This window comes from Monomorium pharaonis, chromosome 3 (genome assembly GCF_013373865.1).
Source record: "Monomorium pharaonis isolate MP-MQ-018 chromosome 3, ASM1337386v2, whole genome shotgun sequence".
NCBI lineage: Eukaryota > Metazoa > Arthropoda > Insecta > Hymenoptera > Formicidae > Monomorium > Monomorium pharaonis.
In genome coordinates, this window is record NC_050469.1 from 1,691,712 (window position 1) to 1,712,696 (window position 20,985).

General features: G+C 32.3%; 1 protein-coding gene across 15 annotated transcripts in view; it reads left to right on the forward strand.

Moving 5' to 3' along the window:
• The window catches only part of LOC105834238 (cysteine-rich motor neuron 1 protein), a 412,714-nt gene extending 394,136 nt beyond the window's left edge, over positions 1-18,578 (forward strand). For all 15 annotated transcript variants that reach the window (XM_036284247.1, XM_036284246.1, XM_036284243.1 and 12 more), the window contains 4 exons: positions 6,159-6,511; positions 7,869-8,219; positions 10,461-10,658; positions 12,267-18,578. In XM_036284247.1, the coding sequence (XP_036140140.1) occupies positions 6,159-6,511; positions 7,869-8,219; positions 10,461-10,658; positions 12,267-12,512 (1,148 nt within the window). In that variant the 3' untranslated portion in view covers positions 12,513-18,578. The remainder of the gene's footprint in view (positions 1-6,158; positions 6,512-7,868; positions 8,220-10,460; positions 10,659-12,266) is intronic.
• Positions 18,579-20,985: the final 2,407 nt, after the last annotated feature.

Here is a 20,985-nt window from a genome sequence, read left to right on the forward strand (position 1 = left end):
TGTCTTTTCCTGGTGAAATTTAATAGGTGCTTTACCTGCCTATTTTAAAATTCAATAATATTTCCGCCGCGTTATATGATCAGCTACAAATCATTACACTGGAAACATTATTATCGCAAACGAGAAGAAACTATTTTTCATAATGATATCGATTTATCTCAATTGATTATATTACACTCTTTCCACGTGTACTTTGTCATTTGAAAATGATCTGGCAACCAATGTCGCCGCGATATCGCACTTAATCCTAAAAAATAAATGCGGGGTGTTTTATCACCCCAAACGAAATTTAAACCATGCAAATTTTTACACATTTTTCGTGTTTCTTTTGCTTTAACTGAATTTTTCAATATTTCTCTGACAAAAAACACCGTGTTTATATACATCATCGATTTCTTCATAAAAAGACTAGAAGAAACTTAACGCGCTACTTAATTATTGCTAATAGAAAGAATTGAGACACGAGAAGTTTGGATGAAATTTCACCCCGCTTTTGCCTTAGAAGGTATATAGAAAAATTCAGTTTTGCCTTCTAGAATTAATAAATGCTTTTACGAGATATGATTAAAATATTCGATTGCGAGAGATAAAAAGAAAAACAAATAAAATACGCGTAACATTTAAATACGTTTGAATGCATTTCGATCGCTTAAATATATAGGATACCTCGCTTCTGCGATTGATCGAATTCTCGGAATTAAATACGCATTTTACGTCATACGGTAAATTCATTCCGGTCCTCTGTATCGCGCGGAACGGTGTTTAAACAGCTACACGACAGTTAAACAGCGCGTTCTACCTTGTTAACAATATTCATTAGCCCATAGTCCGCATTATCGGTCACGCGTACATAGTTGATGCCTCGTTTAATTAATACGCTTTCGTCGAAAAGTACACGCGATAATAAATATTGACATAAACCCTGATACCGCGTTGAGGTAAATAGCGATACAGTCGGATTAAATTATACAGACAGATGTTACCTCCCTTTGTCCGGGTTTTCGCGTCGCAAAGGTGTGTTTTATATGTTAATGTACATTTTATTATGCTAATTGCAAAAATAATTATTCTGGCGACTGATTTCGCGTCCCAATCGAAACCTGCTGCCGACATTTACAATCGATTCGTCACGAAAACGCTCTCCCGTGTATTACGCATACCTTCCGCTTGATCTAGGGATATTCCATGATATTAATTTGCAAGCATAATTTTTTCCCAAAGTATCCACGATATTGGATCGGATATTCGTTTCGCAGTTCACAGATCATACAATTCTTTATTTAACGCATCCTTCTTCCTAGCTCCTCGCGCGCTCTCGACCCCCTCTATTTTCTCTGCTCTAGAGCGAGGGAGGGAGGAAGGGAGGGAGAGAGAGAGAGAGAGAGAGAGAGAGAGAGAGAGAGAGAGAGAGAGAGAGAGATATCTTTTAATATTTTCTACAAAAGCGCCTTTATTATTGCCCTCAATTTTTCGGCCGTCAATATCGTCCCCTCGCCGCAGTGCGGATTACAAAGAGTAATGAAATACCTAAAATAATGAAACGGAATAAAAAAATGTTTTTCGGGCACATAAAGGCAACCGCCTTTTCATATTTCTTACAAAAGCTCACGAATCTAGCTTTTTTCCGGCGGCCGTAAGCTATATGTGAAACGCCGCGACGGGGGAAACGTATTACGGCGAGGGGCCACCGACAGCCAGCCAGCCTGTTTGCCAGTCGATGAGCGACTACGTATCCGATGAAAAAAATTCGTGCAAATTTTTTCCTCTTTCAACGCGAACGTACGTCTGTACGTGTATCGCGACATGGAAGTAATGGGGAGCACTGTATGAGCTCGTCCGACTAATCGACCGACCGACTGACCGCGCGTCATCAGCGGCGGAGACTTTCGAAAATTATTTTCGCTTCTTTGTGCGCGTTAACAGAGCCGATTTTTTCACGGAAACACGCCACTTTAAAGTTCGGTAGGAGGCATTATGAATAAACGCTCGTCTAAATGGCCGGAGACATGGAACGTAACACACCTGCATCCGCACAGTCGACTGCCCGACCTACATGCTTCTCTCTGTGATGCGAAGAGCGGATTATCGTTAAAATCGACATACAAGATAGCGTAATAGCATTACCTTCAAATAGATATGAAAGATGTTTTAATTATTTTAAATTAAGGTGTTTCTGGATTTTTCTTATTAAACGAGGTGTTTTTTATGGATTTTTCTTATGGATCCTAAAAACGTTGCACCGAGAGAGAAAAATGTTGAAGTCTCGATTGAGAACCAAATATTTCTTGTGACGTTTTCTCCGATATTTATTTGTTGTAAAAAAATTTATTTGTGAAAGTGAAATATACATTTTTATAAAATATTATACATCTTATTTTTCTTATTAATTGGTTTATTTCTTAGGACTAAAAGTTTTGGAGTGAATTACACATTATTTCCTATAAAAAAAAGTTTTAAGTATTTTTTTCCAATAAATGATTTATTTAAATAGGGCGAAATAATAGTTTTATTTTTAGCAAAAAATCATAAGTTAACGTTGTTTGGAAATTCTCAGATCAGAAGTTATGAATGTATTGCTCATTTTTCTGTGTACTTTTTTATTTTAATATCTTATATACTTTGATATTATGAAGAATTTACAGAGTTACAGAGTTTTGCTAAGAGAATAAATTTTCCGCCCTTGGTGATGAAATCATATATACCATAATTTATAATTTGCTATCGATACATAGTGTAATTTATCGTAATAGATTCCACTAAATGTAGTACATATGTATGTACGTACATGATAAAATTAATCAACACGTACACAAATGCTGTAATTATTTATTATGTGTGATTATATATTATTGCACAATTATAAACAGCGCAGTAAGGAAACATTTCCTTCTCCTCTCTCCACTTACGTTCTTTTTACTGTACTATTGACCATTAATAGCAACCATTAATAGATTACAAACAATAAAATTGTTTGCATTACATACAGAGACTTATTATAGCATAAAAATATTAACAAAAAAAAGATGAAGTTAGCTATACAACTTCCATCATTTTAATTGCTTCTCTTTGGCCAAGCAGCCGATATAGTTTATAGCTTTTAGATATAAAGAGAAGAGAGCAATTAAAGTTTTTCGTTCAAACATATTTTCGATTCTAAATGTTTGCTGGTAATGAGAAAGTATTGCTAAATTGACTTTTGCTAAGATCTCCCTGTGTCCTTCTCCCACTACGCTATTGATTATAAATAATATAATTTTTAAGGAAAACTCTAACAGAGATAAAAATTTTTGTTAATACATTTCTATCAAAAGCAAACTTGTGTTTAAACTGAAAAAATCACTGATTTGTCTTAATACGAACAAATTGAAAAATGCATTTAAATAAAACAATAACAAACCGTCATTTCCTACTTTATCTATATCTTTATTTTAACTTGAAATCTCAAAATGTAAACGATGATAAAATTGTGGTATAATAATATTAAATATTACATTTATATTATTATGAATGAACAAAATAATCTCTTATTTGATGAAAAAAATACATTATTTGCAGAAATTTTCACTTTAATCGAGTTTTAAAAAGTTATAACATTTGATGAATTTGTAGCATAAAATAATCTTACATATTCTGTATTTGAATAATTAATTCCGTGACTATAATACACACACACACGCGCGCGCGTGTGTGTGTGTGTGTGTGTGTGTGTATATACATACATATTATATAATATAACTATACAATTATATGTATGCAGGTGGAAAATTTCTCATAATTCTATAATATTTAAATTTTTTATAACACGGCTAAAAAATATCAGTTGAATAATGTATTCATGACCTTTGATTAAAATTTTAAGATGTCAATCTCTTTTTACAAAGAAGTTCTAAATATCGCAAAAAAAGTCATTTTTAGAACTTTAAACTTTAATTACCTTGGAAATTTGACGTGAAATTTGACTGATGGCATCATTTTTAGTAAATTCCAACAGTCTATGATATAAGAAATACTTTGTTTCTATCACCGTAATCATTCTAAAAAAAAAGAAAAAGAATTATAAACTCATGCAATCGAGAACTTCTCGAGCGGCGACGCGCGCGTGGGCGAAAATGGCGGCACTCGCAGCTTGTATTTACAGCCATTGAATCGCGCGAAAAAATTGAATTCTATTGCAAGACGGAACACAATACACTCGCCTGATTATAATGCGCATAGCATCCTCGGTGCGACGACAAATTCGTCTCTTATCAGTGCCGATGCGACCGATGGCGACGTGGCGGCTCGAAACCAATATGCACGCGTGGTAGAATTGTCTCGGCGCAGCGGAAAAGATCAACGCCCAAGGGTCTAGGTATCCAGCTGGAGAGTATCTACTTGGACATGTAAATTTCATCCGTACCGAGTTGCACTCGGTTATGTAAAGAGGGAGAAGAGAGAGATGCGCATAAGTAAAAGCGCTCCGAGCGAGATACGAGAGCAAAGTCACGTCGCGGGAACCTTAATCGCGGTGTGTCTCGACATCGGCAGCTTTAATAGCGACAGCGATCCCGCGCCGACGATCGTCCGCGGAATAACGAAATAATGTCGCGAATAATCAGATTTTCGCGGAGAGTCATTTACGCGGCGACGCGACGGACGCGGGGAAGAAGCGTGCGAAACGCGCGCGCGCGCGCGCGCGTTAAGGGCGCTATGAATATTAAGCGAGATTGCGAATCTTTACGAGATTCTGCAATTTCCGGCGCTTTGACGATCACGCCGGACGACAACGACGACGACGGTGACTAGCGTTTGTCACCATGGAGAATCGCCGAATAATGACTTGATCGTCGAAGAGGAGAGACACGCGTAAACGACGATGATTACGCCGCGCTCGTAATCATCTCGTATGCATAATTAACCGGTTGCGCCTCGCTAATAACGCGAACGATTCTCCCGAGAGGAGAAATTTGTTTCCCCGCCCAAGATTGAGGAATTTGCTGGAAACGAGATCGCGCTTGATGCGTCGATTTGCGACACTACGTCGAAAAATTCGCCGCAGCGACGATTTTATGCACGAGTTTTCGCAAACTCTCCGAGGGAGGACATCGAGAACACTCGCTCAAGTTTTCCCCGCCGTGAGTTATTTATAAACTTATCTTCAGAAAATATTTCCTGTATTTTTTACCGTATCACCAAAATCTTGATGTGCGCGCGAGGGAATGGTGTGGGAATGGCTCAATAAACCAAGAAAAAAAACAATTTTGCAGTGATCATAATATTATTATAATTTATAGTTTTTTAACTTAATCATATTTTTATAGTTATTCCACAATATAAATTACAGTTTATTTAAACTATATAATAATTATGAGCTTATGGTTGCCACAAAAAGGAAATTTTAATATAGCAAGTTGTAGCGAACCTATAGTAAGTTGTAAAACAAACACTGTAACCATTCATTATAAATGTATGGTTATTATTATCGATATTAATAATAATTACTATGGAAATGATGATTCCTGACTGTAATTATTTTACTATGCAATTATAGTTGCAAGATATCTTGCAACTTTTTCTCAATGTAATTCCGTGTTTTTTACAAGATATCCTTAAATATTTTGATATTTAAAATAATGTACTTTCTACAGCTTTTGAATGTTGTTACGAATCTGATTTTCAAAATGCTTTATTACGTCACAATTTTGAAAAATTTGCAATTAATGTTGCAGGAAATATGTGCGGATTAATTAATTATCGTGGTAAAATTATTATGAGCAATTCAAATATCTTGATAATGTATTGTAAAATTTATATAAGATATATTGTATTTATAACTATTTTTGACATTTATTCCATTTAAAATAATAAAAAAATTAAAATATTTAACACATTTTAAAATTATGGAAAATTTGAGTATAGATATTAAAAAATACTTTGATAAAAATAATTAAACATGTCTGATATTATACTGCATGTGTTAAAATATGTATAGTAAATGTTAATATTATCAATGAAAATTATAAAAAATTCTTCGAAATATATTGCTTCACGTTACCTATCATGATTTTCAGCATAAATTTTATATGAAAATTCTCTCCGTGTATACGTGTAGGTATAGATGTAGATTTAAAGTCAATGCATGTCGAGTTACCTAACTTCCGTTTTATTCGTCATCCTAGATCCGATCTCTTGGGCGAGGGCTGAAGAGAAACCGCAGAACTGCATTCACGAGGGCGTCTCGAGGAAACTCGGCGAGGAATGGAAACAGGACGAATGTATCACTTGCATCTGCAACGAAGACGGACTCGCGTCCTGCCAGACAACCATGTGCAAGTCCTGCGAGAACGCGATACCACCTGACCCGGGTGAATGCTGCCCTCATTGCCCATCGCTGATGAACAGTAACAGTACCTTTGATCACCGTCCTGACGAGTCCTGCAAGATGTCCTTGGATGACTGTAAGATGAAGTGCTACCATGGCTTTAAAACGGACAAGGATAATTGCCCGATCTGCGAGTGTGTCGACGACTTGGTAAGAGCATAGAACAATGTGAGCAATTTTTAACAAATGTAAAAATATGTAGCTTGAGCTGTTAGACTATTACTCTCTTATATATATAAAACGTTAAATATATTATAAAAATAGGAAATATATAAAATATAAAATAAACCGTAAATGAAGATGACAGGATTTGTTATATTTTTGACTATAATTTTTAGAAATTTTACATAATTATTTTGATTAATACAAGAAATTAAAAAATGCCATTTCTTAGTCGAGACAGTTCTAATAATAATTTTTGTGTGAATTTTTACAATCTCTTGCTTATGCGAACTGCATTCCGCGTATTCGTCGATTTTAGAACACAATTCTCATGTAATTTACTAGTTTTGATGCTAACAAGCATCATAAGATTCTTCTTCTTTGAAAAACTGTAAAGAAATTGTTACGAAAAATAACACACAGCCATGATTCGAACATGGATCTTCTTACAATCTGTGCGCGCGTTCTATCGTATCGATGTGATGATATAATAGATATTTTTATTTTAAAAAATAATTGTAAATTATGCTTATAATACCAAAGTTTAAAATTTGCTTTATTCTGCGCAAAACATACAATTTTATGACACATGTAACAAAATTAATTTTTAAAAATTATCACTGAGTTATATTAAGCCAAAGTGTTGCCCTATTTAGAAACTTATCACCTTTCTGAATTTTTTCCCACCATAGCAAAGCAAAATTAACGAACAATTAATTTATTATATTTATTTATAAAGGAAAAAACTTTTTATTTTCTCTTGTGAGAAAATATCTGTAGATAGATACTACGGCCAAATGCAGCGAAAATACACTTTACCCTAAATAATTTTCATTGTCCCATGTCATCCCTATTTATGGTAGTTAAAATAATTGCATCTTTTACATTTAATCAACATCTTTATTTGATGAATTTAACTTTCGAATTATAATAGTGTAAACATATAATATTTAAGATATTACAAACACAAATCTGCAATTTAGAATGTGATGCGACAAACTGTTGCGGGTGGGCTGACGATTACCTACGATGACAATGCAATCTCCCGCATAGTATCTCCTCGTCCACCACGAAATGTTCCCTATCAACCCTAACTAAATGCAACCGTCCGCAACAACGTGTCCGCCGTGCGGACTTTCAGTCGTGACCTATCTAAGGTAGAGACACGGTCCTCTCTTATCTCTGCGAAATGTAGCCGCAGCTGAAGAAGCTTTCTTCTCGGAATCATCGCGCGCGCGAGACCAAGTTCGCGAATAAGAGGAATTCCGACGATTTCCTCTCAGCCAGCAACGCCGTACCCAGCGCCTATCTCACGGCGACTATCTGACTCCCGTCTCTCTTCCAGGAGGTCGATCCCGTGCCGGACGTGCTGCCGGAAGATTACAAAGTTTGCCCGGAACTGCCGCATTGCGGACTGAACTGCGACCTCGTCAAGGACGAGGACGGCTGCCCGGTTTGCGCCTGTCAGACGGCACCGCGTTATCCGAGTACACCGAACGTCACCGTCCCGGACACGACCACGAACGACAAGAGGGTCTGCCCTGAGGTCAAGTGCGACCTTCATTGCGAGCTCGTCATGGACGAGAATGACTGCACCTTTTGCGAGTGCAAGTCACCGATCGCCGACTGCCCGCCGCTCCTTGGATGCAGGAAGAGATGCAGCTTCGGTTACAAGACAAACAAGCGCGGTTGTCCCGTAAGTGGAACACTCGAGTTCTCTTTTGTTGTTTTTTTCTTCGCGCGCAATAAATAAAAGTGGAAAAGTAAAAGTAAGTTTAAAATGACGGAAATTGCAAACGCGAGTGTAAGAAAATAAAAGATTGCGCATTTTGAGATATAACAAAAAGCGATTTAAAGTATTGAGAATGTAACAGTTGTTGAAATTTTGTGCATGTATTTGGATTTTACAAGATTCTTTATTGATTTTAAGAGGATGTGCTGGAGACAGATCTGTTTGACCAATTAAACGCAATAATTTTTGTCACAAGAATTTGTTTTATTGCTTTAATAGATTTGAAAATCCTTTTCCAGAATAAAAGTATATGCATTACTACCAGTTTGAATTGTAGAGTTTATACCAAAAACGGAAAAAATTTTATAATTCATTATACTTTTACACCATTTCTTAATCAGATATGGCGTGTGGAGCTGTCATGTCGTAATAATATTTGCTTGATATAAAAGATCTATAATACCATTTGTACTCACGAAATTCGAGATTCCAGACACATAGATGCCGTCTGACAGGAACAAGCAATGTCAAGTTTTTAAAGTTAGACTTTGATGCCTAATTGAGATAAAAACGTTTTATGAAAATTTAAGCGCGTAAAAGGTTAAGTAAAGCAACATGAAAAAAATCATTTTTATTCTTGATATATAATTTAATTTACCGATATAATATGTATACTTTAATTCTGAAAATTTTCCTAATTTATAAAAGAAGTATCTTGCGAAATCTTGTTAATGATGATTGTGCACTAATGATTTTACATTATCGATCCCGATCAAGTTTGATTATCACCCTAGCATCCTTAACTATATTAAATTAATGAAACGTTTTTAATAATCGTTAATAAGATTTTATATACTGTTTATGCATATTCTTAATTTTGCTGCATCAGACGCGACTATACAATGAGATAACTGCGACGTTTCAATGTGTGTTTTTCATACCTGGAACAATATAATTTTTAATTAATATCCTTGTAATAATTTTTTTAATAATTTTTTTCAACACCAAATTTTACTTTACATTTCTTTAAAAGTTTATAAAAAATAATCTTTAATTAATAATCATTTCAACAGCTTTTTACTTATATACAAAAAAATTACATAGTGAATTGAGTAGAATTTTGGAGATATATATATATATACTAGCTATGCCCTGCCACGCGTTGCTGTGGCTCTCTATTCTTACGTTTTTTTCAAATTTTCTTTGCTTTCGTTGTTTAACTTTCAAGAGCCTTGCTTTACTGTTGCTCTTTTTATTTTATTTTTGAATAAGCATTTATCTATCTTTAATAAATCTAATATTCATTTATTCGTGTACTTCTAACTTTTTTTTCTAAAAGCTGCTATGGATTTAGAAAGCCATTCAAAAGACTGTTTTAAATAAGTTCCTTTTTTTTAATAAAATAAAAGCCATCTTTATTTTTCTTATTATCTTAATTTAAACACAATAGAAACATTTTTCGCCTCTCCCGGTCTCTCCCGTCTCTCCCCGTCTCTCCCGGTCTCTACCCGTCTCTCCCGGTCTCTCCCGGTCTCTCCCCGTCTCTCCCCGTCTCTCCCCGTCTTTCCCGATCTCTCCCCGTCTCTCCCGGTCTCTCCCCGTCTCTCCCAGTCTCTCCTGGTCTCTCCCCGCCTCTCACGGTCTCTATCCGTCTCTCCCCGTCTCTCCCGGTCTCTCCTCGTCTCTCCCCGTCTCAATGTGTCAAAATTTCAATAATATTAATGAAAAACTATTTTTTACACTTAAATTATGGCCATCATTTTTGAAACACCCGTATATCCAAAATCAAACCTCATAACAACACTCACGGTTACGAATGCAACGTTGTGTCAAAATTTCAAAGCAATCGGTGAAAAACTTACGGAGATCTTAAATGACGAACAAACATTTACATTTTTATTTATATAGATAGATACGACAAGATATTGCTTCACTACTCACATAATTTTTATGTGTTGTAGCATTTTTAAAAATAACACTTATTATGTTAATTGTTCGATACATCTGTTGTATAAGATGCCACGTATAAAACTCTAACTTGAATTTTAATTTTTTTAGACGCTATTTAAAAATTTCAATATATTCGATATTAAATATATAATATACAATATAATATGCGCTTTAAATAATATTTTATATAATTTTTAAAAAAATTTAAGCATTTTGATTTTTCAATCGTAAAATGCATTGGATTTCTCCTTGCAGATATGCCGCTGCCGAGCTTTGTGCATACATTTGAACGAGGCGCATCCGGAGGGATCGACTTGGCATCCGAACAGCTGCACCGCATGCACTTGCGAGTCTGGTGGGCGACTCAATTGTAAAGAAACCATTTGCTCGGTGGCCTGTAGTAATCCATTGCCACCGAAACCAGACACTTGTTGCCCCATATGTCCGATCACAGTGAGTTTTGTATTCTATTTCCTTAATCCATATACTTACAAGGGAAGTGTCACGGACGTCCGATGCCAATTTGATTCTCCATGAAATATGTTGTTGGACACAAAAATCAAAGAGGCACGTATTTTTTTATGTGCGGAATTTCATGTTTAGAGGGTGAAACATCCCTTCGAAAAAAATGATTTTTCCCTTTCGGAGCGAATACCATCGGGAGTATAAGCCTTAGAAAAAAATTTTTTTAGTAAAAGTTGTACGGTTTGAAGAGAACTTCGAAGTTGAAAAGAAAAAAATTTTAATTTTTTTTGTTTAACAAAATGCCCGTGACATCTCCCTTGTTAGTGCTATATTATATCATAAGCATTGTTAAATTAGACCGTGTGTATCAAGTACTTCGGTAGTTTGAAGAACAGGTAGGCAACAAAACCGGAAGCCGTAATTCTTTTTTTCTTTGATTCATTCAATTGTCTCTTCTCTATTTTATGATTTATGTACTATTTTCAATCTCTTTTTACATAATCTTCAAATCTCTACACTTTATTTCTTTATTAATTACAACAATTAATATTCGTATATCCGAATACTCGAGGTCGAAAAAATCTCACACGCACACATATTAACAGCCCTAATATTAATTATATTTATATTTAATGTCAAACGTAACTTATTTTTTTAACTGTAAGATAAATATTCCATAACCGGACAATCTAAAATGCTTATCTTTAACATCCTGAATGTTTATCTTTATATTGTTTATAAAGTAACTACAAAAATATTATTTTGAGTAACATAATATTTCTTTAAAAATTATAAGAACATATAAATATAATCTAATTTTGTATCGATTCTATTTTTAATCTCTAACAGACAACATCACAGTATTACATGTTCTGTAATATGTTTGCGGAGTGTATTGTTTTCTTGCTGTGACTAAATTTAATTGATAATTGTCCAAAACTTTGTTCTCCTTCTCTTGGTCTTATGATGTCTACTTTGGATTTTGCAATTTGGAAATAACTCAATCATGAAATCCAAAGAATTTTAGCAAGATATTTATTCACTAATAATATGTCGAAAAAACGTTCAGGGTATCCATCATGTAATTTTTCCCCTAGAGTGGAAACGTGAAAAGTGAAAAGTTTCAAGTTACTGTCTCTTTCTATTCAACACTAATAGAAAGAGATAGTTTTCACTTTTCACGTTTTCGCCCTAGGGGAAAAATTACATGATCGATACCCTGAATTTAATCAATACAATTATATTTCTATAAATTAGTTGCGCACTGCTAACAGCGTTTACTCTCATTAGTCATATTATTTATTTTAATCTAGTTATGTAAAAAAATATTTTTTAATGTTACTTTTTATAATATTTAAAATAACTTATTTTATAAATATCTTTCAGTTTTTAAACATTATAGTTAAATTTTAATGTTACAAAAATACGCACATTTAAGATTAATGATAATAAGTTTTCAAGTTACCAGATATAGACATATTCGGTCACCAGGATATTTACCTTATTAGAAATATTTTTCGAATTGCTTGAATTGTTTAAATAACAAGAAATGGAATTGTTAACAAGTTTATATGAAAATTATCACGTTTGTTTCAGACGACTAAGGAGAACGACATGATAAATCAGATCACTAGCAGAGGCTGGGGCACAGTGCCGATTACGTTAATCGTTGTACTCGCGCTACTGTGTCTGTTACTGATCGTCCACATCGTGCGCAGCCGATTTCGCGGCCGTCTGTCACCCTCAGAGGCATCATATGCGTCGTATCCACCACAATATTACAAGTGTGTGCCCGTGTACGATACCCCGGTGCATCGGAATGAGAAGATAGTACCTTTGTAAAAGACTGTTGTTGATTCCCAAAGAGAGCGTGCGACGAGCAATGTGCACAAGCAAATCTTCGATTTGCCAAGACTGTTTTATATACGATCGTCGACGAGATTTTGTGAAACGTGACGATCGCGATTACGCGACGTCGAGCGCTAACTCTTAAATTGATTTTTGTAAATTAAAATTATTTATGGACAAATGCTCCATCTATAAAAAATATTATGAAAATTTTTCAAAACTCTTTCTAAAATTATGTAAAAGACGATGGATAAAATGAGTTAATTTTTGGAATGACAAATAAAAAAAAGTATGTTTCTTTGAGTTGCTAAATCTGATACTCTAACCTTTTAAAAAATTTTAATTTGTCAGCGAAAAATAATAAAATTAACAATAAAGATATTAAACATCTAGTATACTGTATAAATGATTATTGTTCAGCTTTACGAACGTAGTAATTCGTTCACTTTAAACAGAACTAGACGTGAGACCATTATCATTTTTTCTTGCTGGTAAAACATGATAATGCTTTTATCTAAATAAATTATATCATAACTCACTAAGTTATCACTTCACTTTACTGAACGCAGAACATACGTTGACGAATAAGTTTGATATAAGATAATGATCCTAAAATGGGTCAAATTCTAATTACAAAAAAATTTTGAAAATTGTATGTATAAATTTATTATAAATGATTAATTTTTATTTAATATATTATTTAATATATTTATTTAATATATTATTAAATTATTAATATTAAATATAATTGATTTGAAGTTCTTATAATAATTGTGATTTATTATGCACAAAATAATGTAGCATATAAACCGAATGTTTAGTATAATTAGATAATAATTTAGTAATGGTAAAAATACAAGATTCTTATATTTATGTATAAAATAGCAGTGCACAAATATTGCAAAAAACTAACAGAAAAGTAATTAAAGACTCGTTACTTTTTAAATAATTATAACTCTATACTTTTCATATAATAGCTTCATATACTGCTTTTAATACTTTCTCTACAGATTAGAATTGATTAAAGATCAGATTTAGCAACAGAAACTACAAAAAAACAGATTGTATTTACTTGTCATTTCGAGATCCAAAATTAATCAATTTTATTCATTGTAATCAAATTAAATTTATTAGGTATCAAAATTCTATTAACTTTAAACATATACTAAATCTCTTATATTTTTGTTTGCAAACAAACAAAATTTCTTTAAGAGTTAAAAGCATCGATTGATTTCCAACTCGACGATAATCTTGCAAGAAAAATTTATTGCTCGACATACGCGCGTGAAACTGCCGTTAACATCTCACTAATTCGACGTTGCGAATGAAAGTGGAGAATGTTACGGAATGCACACGGTGCTGCGTAAGAAAATCTCTCTTTGGGTGCGGCTGAAAATACTTTGAGTGGATTCAGTATTATTTGTGAGCGGCAGTGAGTGTTATTAACTTTTGAAGGGAGAAAGGGGAAAAAAGGAGCAAAGAGAAAATTCGCCAATTCGCACCAATCTCTCTACGTTTGCCGAATCCTTTTTGAATCCCTTGACTGGTTATGATATGACACGTTAATCTGTAAATTATAATATAATTAAAAACCGTAGCGTAATTATGATTAATTAATATAAGAATAAATGTATTAATGTTAACCCGTGGTAGGACTCTAACTTAAATGAAAAATCATAAAAGAGACAGGTCTACACCGTGTAGTATTAGTTCCCTTGATCTCTGGACCATCATTATCTCGTACTACATTAATGAATATTTATACGAAATAAAAAGTATTCATTTTTTTGCATGCGGATATTCAAGTTCGCAGCGATTCGAAGCGATTATCGAATATCTCTTATTAAGCAAAAAAATATTTTTTTTATCTTTATATATTCTTATATTATCGAAAATTCGTCCAACGCGCTATTTCGTTTTTCACGTATTCCTAAAAAAAGTTTATTCTCTGTTTTCTTTCAGGCACTAATTTCTAATTTATCTAAGGTTTATTTAAATCGCCTTGTCATTTTGAGAACAAGTTTATATAGACTTAATCGCGTAGATTAGCTCTTAACAACTGTGTTATTAGACTGTTCCTATACATATATATATATATATATATATTTTATGTTTTATTTTTTATTAATATAAATTGTCGTTGTTACTTGTCGCGAGTACAACGTGTAATATTTATATCCGTGACGTGGTTTCCTAATTTCAATTATCACAGGAATGGAACCGTCGCACCTGCAAACTGCAGGCGAGGGAAGAAAGAAGAATACATGTACATATATCGTAAAAGTTTAGATTAAGGTGAAATTGAAACGACGACGCGATAGCGTCCTCCTCTCGATTTCTTCGAAACTCTGTCGCGGTACGATCGACCGACTTTCAGATTTGCGCTTAGCGCGATGCAAGCGCGCCGCCAGGTATCACCGGTGCGCGGATCGCGATAACGATTACATAATGCACGATTACATTTCGAAACTTCTCGGTTGCTTGTACATACACGTCCGGTAGTTCATTCTCCGGCAGCTTGCGAATTCTCGAGATGGTAAATCCGAATTATTTTCGGATGCTAACTAACAGCACGCTCAGATAGACACACTCTCCTGTTCGTACATATTTCACGCTGCGATGGAGCGTGCGACAACACAGTGATCGACGATAAGATAGCACACATCTGTGAAAGCGTATAAACAGAAGTAGAAAAAGAAGGATGAAAATAAATAAATTTGAGTGATAAAAACGAATACAAACAGAGCTATGAACTAGTTTTCCTTTATGGAAAACTACTATTGAATTCGCGAAAAAATTATTGAAAATTATTGAAAAACCATTCACCTTCAATATTGTTTACTATTAATATCAATAATTTTTTCACAAGTTTAATAGTATTTTTCTGTAAGGGTTCTTATACTTGAACAAAATTTTCGAGAATCCTTTAATATTTGGAGAGAAAAATAATAAAACAGATACGATATAATAATTATTTACATTGTTTATAATTAATATAAATAATTTTTGTATACGCAAAAAATGTAAAATATTCACATGTATTAATATGTATATAAATGAAAATAATTATTTTAATTGCTTTAATTTGTTTTATTTTTCTGGCTTTTGTTTTAACAAATTCATCGATTATATCATCAATTAATATCTTTAACGATATTATAATATATTTAATTAAAATTATAGAAATATTAGATAGTTAAATTTTTTTATATTAGCAGTAGAAATGAAAGGAGCGGAAAACATTCAAAGAAAAAGCAGTATTGATATTCAGATATGACTCCAATTAATCCAAAGTCACGAAAAGCCTGTAAAATATATTAAGCAGTTTAATATTTTGTATTAGTGCCAAGATTTCAAACTTAGGAACAAAAGCTGCAAAATTTAAAATTTGAAAAAAAAATATTTGACATATTTTTCAGCTCCATTTTAGAGTCCTCTATCCTGTATTTTGGTTGCCCCTAGTTACGGCTCTAAATCTGAAGATGTAAATCCCTATTTAAAAAGAACGATAGAAAATAATAAAAACAGATTTAAACTTTATTGAAATTTTATCTAACTTTGAAGTAAAGTTATTGTTTTAATTGATTCATATTTAAGCTGTTATAAAACAGCTTATCTATTTCTACTTTTTTTAAACAACATTTTTTACTGTGTATGTTTTCCTTTACAACTTGTCGAGTTATTTAATCTAATCTGAAAATTACAATTTGCTTTACTTATGTAAACGTTTTACGTATAACAAATAGTAAAATTATTTATATGTAAAAAACAAATTAAAAATTAAATTGTTACACATCATACATAAATTGAAAGCGTAATAGGATAATATCAATTTTTAAAAAATTCGATCAAATAGATTAAATATGATTACTAACTTATATATTAAACAACATATAAAAAAGATTAAAAATCTGATATTTGCGAATCAAAAACATAAAAGCATTGTACAGATTTTTCTCTGTTTAATTCTATCGAGTCTTTTAAGCAGGGATGTAAATGAAATTCAAAAATAATATCGAAGTACAGGAGTTATTTCAAACGATATTGTTTCGTACGAACAACTGATCCCCTACCGCTGACGAATTATACATATCCATGTGCTTACACAATGCACGTAGTTTGTCTTCTTCCTCTCCCTAATCAAAACACATACATATATTTTTTCAATGTGACTTGTCCTATATATCTCGTATGTATAACCGTATAGCCTGTATTAGATTATTTATACATACACGTGTAATCGTGTAAACACGTGCGCGCATATACCATACGTTTATTGTCTATAAACCGCAGGCTATATTTCGCACGTGCGTATGTACTTCAGAGACAATATGTATGTAGTATATCGACGAGAGACAAACCCGGATAGAGCGTATATATACCTGTAAGGATTATTTCTTTCGTTGTTATCGTATACGCAGGATGTTAACAATAATAATAACATCGACAGTAACAATAACAAATAATGATAACAAAAATAGTATCTAATTTAGCACACACGCAGTCGGCTCTTGGCGATGATCCCATGCGGACAGTGCATACAATAAAATTTGTGATAAATGGGAATTGGACATTCGTCTTGCACTTCGCAAAAAGAAAAAGGATTTGTGGCTTTCTTCGAAAAATTTTATAACGTATACGCGCCGCCTAGAATATGTGATCTAATGTTGCGTCACCGGTCCAACGAATTCGATTTATTCCCTGACTTCCAATTTCAAACCTCTGGGGAGATAGATGACGTCATATAATCAATTGCGCCGAGAAGGAACGGATTAAACGTCGCTCGATTTTTTTTTGGACTCGTTGGGCAAAAAGCGAGGCAAATCACGGTCGTTTGTGGCGAAAAATTACGAGGCATACAAATATCACGTTTGACGTCGATCGATTGCACCGGTATAAAATCTGCCATTTAAATGAATTGAAACTTTAAATCGTTATTTATAGCTTATTGAAAAATGAAGGTGAAATATTCTTCACGTAAAAATTGAAGTACGTCATATTTCTATAGAAAATTTTTTAACGTAAGATATCACACACGGAATGTACGATGGGAACATATTTTATATCCCGCGCTAGATATCCAATTATTCACATAAAAGGAAACGAAGCCTAATGTATAGGGCATCTTGAAAATGATACGCAAAATCATTATTAAAAGTTGTGAATATCTATAATTATTTTGACAGAAAAAGTATACAATTCATTTAATGCAATACTCTAATTTATTTTTGCAAAATTTAAAATAATTGTTTTATTCCTTGAATTTTTTTGGTATTGAATACTTGAAATATGCGACACTCGAGAATATTTATTATTAAAACACATATCGATACTTCGGAGATTTGATTTTTTTTCAATTAAGGAAAATGAAAAATTAAAATCATACTACGTTTTTGCGAGATTATAAACCCAGGAGAATATCAGAAATATTATCTTCACATCTCTGCATTCTCTACAACGCAGAAAATAGATGAAGTAACTAAGTTTTTTTAATCGAACGTTATGACCGGTTTTTGAATGCAGTTATGAACAAATCGAGTAGTTGTACTTGTGCGCTCTCTGTACAAATACCCCGTACCGTGATCATATCAATGTAACTTAGATTTAATTATAACATATACGTATATTATACAGCTATACATACTGGACGCGCAATGTTAAGAAACAGCTCTTGTATGTTAAATAAATCGAGATTAAATAAAATTTGTTGATATGTAATGTAGTCAGAAATTCGATACAAAACACACGAAGAATTTTCATCAGCTTTTCTTTTCTTTCTGTAAACGCACTGGAATTTTATGTACATCGCCGTATCGAATAAAATTAAATATAATACGGCGTTCTCTCCCTTATCAAATATGTTTTATTTATATATTTATCTTTCTAATTTTATAAAGAGCTACTATACATTCTTTTAATATATTAAAAGACAAAGTATAAGTTACTGAGATAATATGAAAATCTTTAACAATATTTGATTGATATATTATCTTCTTTTTAAGAATTGGAGATACTGTATATGTAAACGATTTTTTAAAATAAAAGTTATTTTCGATATCTGATTTTATTGTTGATTTTAATTGTATTTAAAACTATTATTATTATTATTATTATTATTATTATTATTATTATTATTATTATTATTATTATTATTATTATTATTATTATTATTATTATTATTATTATTATTATTATTATTATTATTATTATTATTATTATTATTATTATTATTATTATTATTATTATTATTATTATTATTATTATTATTATTATTATTATTATTATTATTATTATTATTATTATTATTATTATTATTATTATTATTATTATTATTATTATTATTATTATTATTATTATTCTTATTATTATTATTATTATTATTATTATTATTATTATTATTATTATTATTATTATTATTATTATTATTATTATTATTATATTATTATTATTATTATTATTATTATTATTATTATTATTATATAGGCATTGTTAGCGTTATCTAAGAGATATTTCTTCACACCACTTTGCAGTTGCTCAATTTTATTCTGAGAGAGAATCACAGACTTTTACCTAACGCATAAGAGAATTAATCAAGTCAAAGATTTTTTTTTCTAACTTAAGGAGAAAAATACGAGATTCAGAATGATTGTTTTGTGTGTTATGCATTATTTGTTGTGCAAAAGTTTGTGCTCTTACTCTCGAACTGCAAATTTACCAGCTGTGCATACAAATATTCATTGAAGATACTTACTATTTTAACAAAACCTCTACGTCCACACAAAGATTGGCGGTATCAATTTAGCGCCTTGCGGTAAGACAACGACACCTATCGCGATTACAAAATTTTGTCAGCCCACTGAAATATAATATATCCCGAACGAATGCAAGCGCTAGTGTCGCAATCCGACTAGAGATCCTATAAGGATCCTTAAGTCTTGTGTTCACGATCCGAGAACTTGGTCCAAGTTGGATGCCAAATATAAAAACTACTAGAAAATTACTGCAAATGTTAGTAATTTTCTAGTAACTTTTATATTTGACATCCAACTTGGACCAAGTTCTCGGATCGTGGACACAAGGCTTTATAGGAACTCTAGGTGTTTCCGTCCACTAGCGCCTCTATGTGCACAAAACGTGCACGTTGAACTATGTAATCAATGTCTATGAATCCCGTAGATAATGTGCATGACTTTTTGAGTCTCTTCCGTACTATGTATCCACGATAATAATGACTGTATTTAGCAAAAAAAGCAGCTTTGCACCGTTGGAAATTTTTTATATATGTTTATGATTGATTTATGCATTTAGATCCGACAGGAAATAAGGGCAAGAACCAATTGTGTTGAAAAATTTTACATAGTTGCAAAGCTGTTTTTCTGTTGAACGCAGCCATCAATTTGTGTCTATTGAGTCTGTTCCATACCACAGATTTCCTAGGTTTGAATCCAAGCTATTTGACCATTATTTTATATAAAACACACAATTCTTCTATTAATTAATTTGCTTATCAATTAGTTAATTGGATAATAAAGTTAATTAAACTCTAGTTAAACTATTATGAAGTTGGGTCTTATTCGTATGGCATATATCTCTCACTTCAGAATAGATTAATCCGACTGTTTTCTTAATATTGCAATTGTAATTCTTGTTGACAGAATTTTTTTTTTTTTTTTTTGAGTCTGAAAAACTACAAGATGATGTAAAACATTTTTTTATATTTTCACCTCTCTTTACCCCATCCCTAAGATGTTGATAACGAGGTTGATAACGTAGAGTCGTTCGTTTCGCAGAAACTATCGAGTTTTTACAATACACAGAGCATTGTAAAAACTAAGTTTCTGCAATAGGCTGACAATTGCAGAAAATATCGAGTTTTTACAATACACAGAGCATTGTAAAAACTAATTTCTGCAGTAGGCTGACAATTGCAGAAAATATCGAATTTTTACAATACACAGAGCATTGTATTCGCACTTAACAAATCAAACTTTCGCCTAGGGATTCTCAAAGTAGAGTCTTTGCCCTTTAATTTAAAAAAAAGTACATGTAATTTAGATGATTCTTCGCAAAGTTGCATCACTTTGAAGATTGCCTAAAATTCGATCAAAATTTTTGGCTCGTTTTATTTTGCGCCAGTGTATATATACATAAATATCTATAAAAAATAAAAAGTATAAAAAAATTGCAAGAATTAAGTGATAGGTAGAAGGAAATAGAGAGAGAGAGAGAGAGAGAGAGAGAGAGAGAGAAGGAAAGAGAGAGAGAGAGAGAGAGAGAAAGAGAGATTTCGGGAAGGTAACATTTGCGTTTTAAATATTTTGAAAAAAAGGAATCTTAAACTCTTAATTCTCATTTCTTATTAATTATCATTCTTAATAATTATTATTTTTTATTAATTATTATTTTCATTAAGTATCATTTGCGTTTTAATTACTTTGACATTTTGTGTATTTTAATAGAAGAAAAG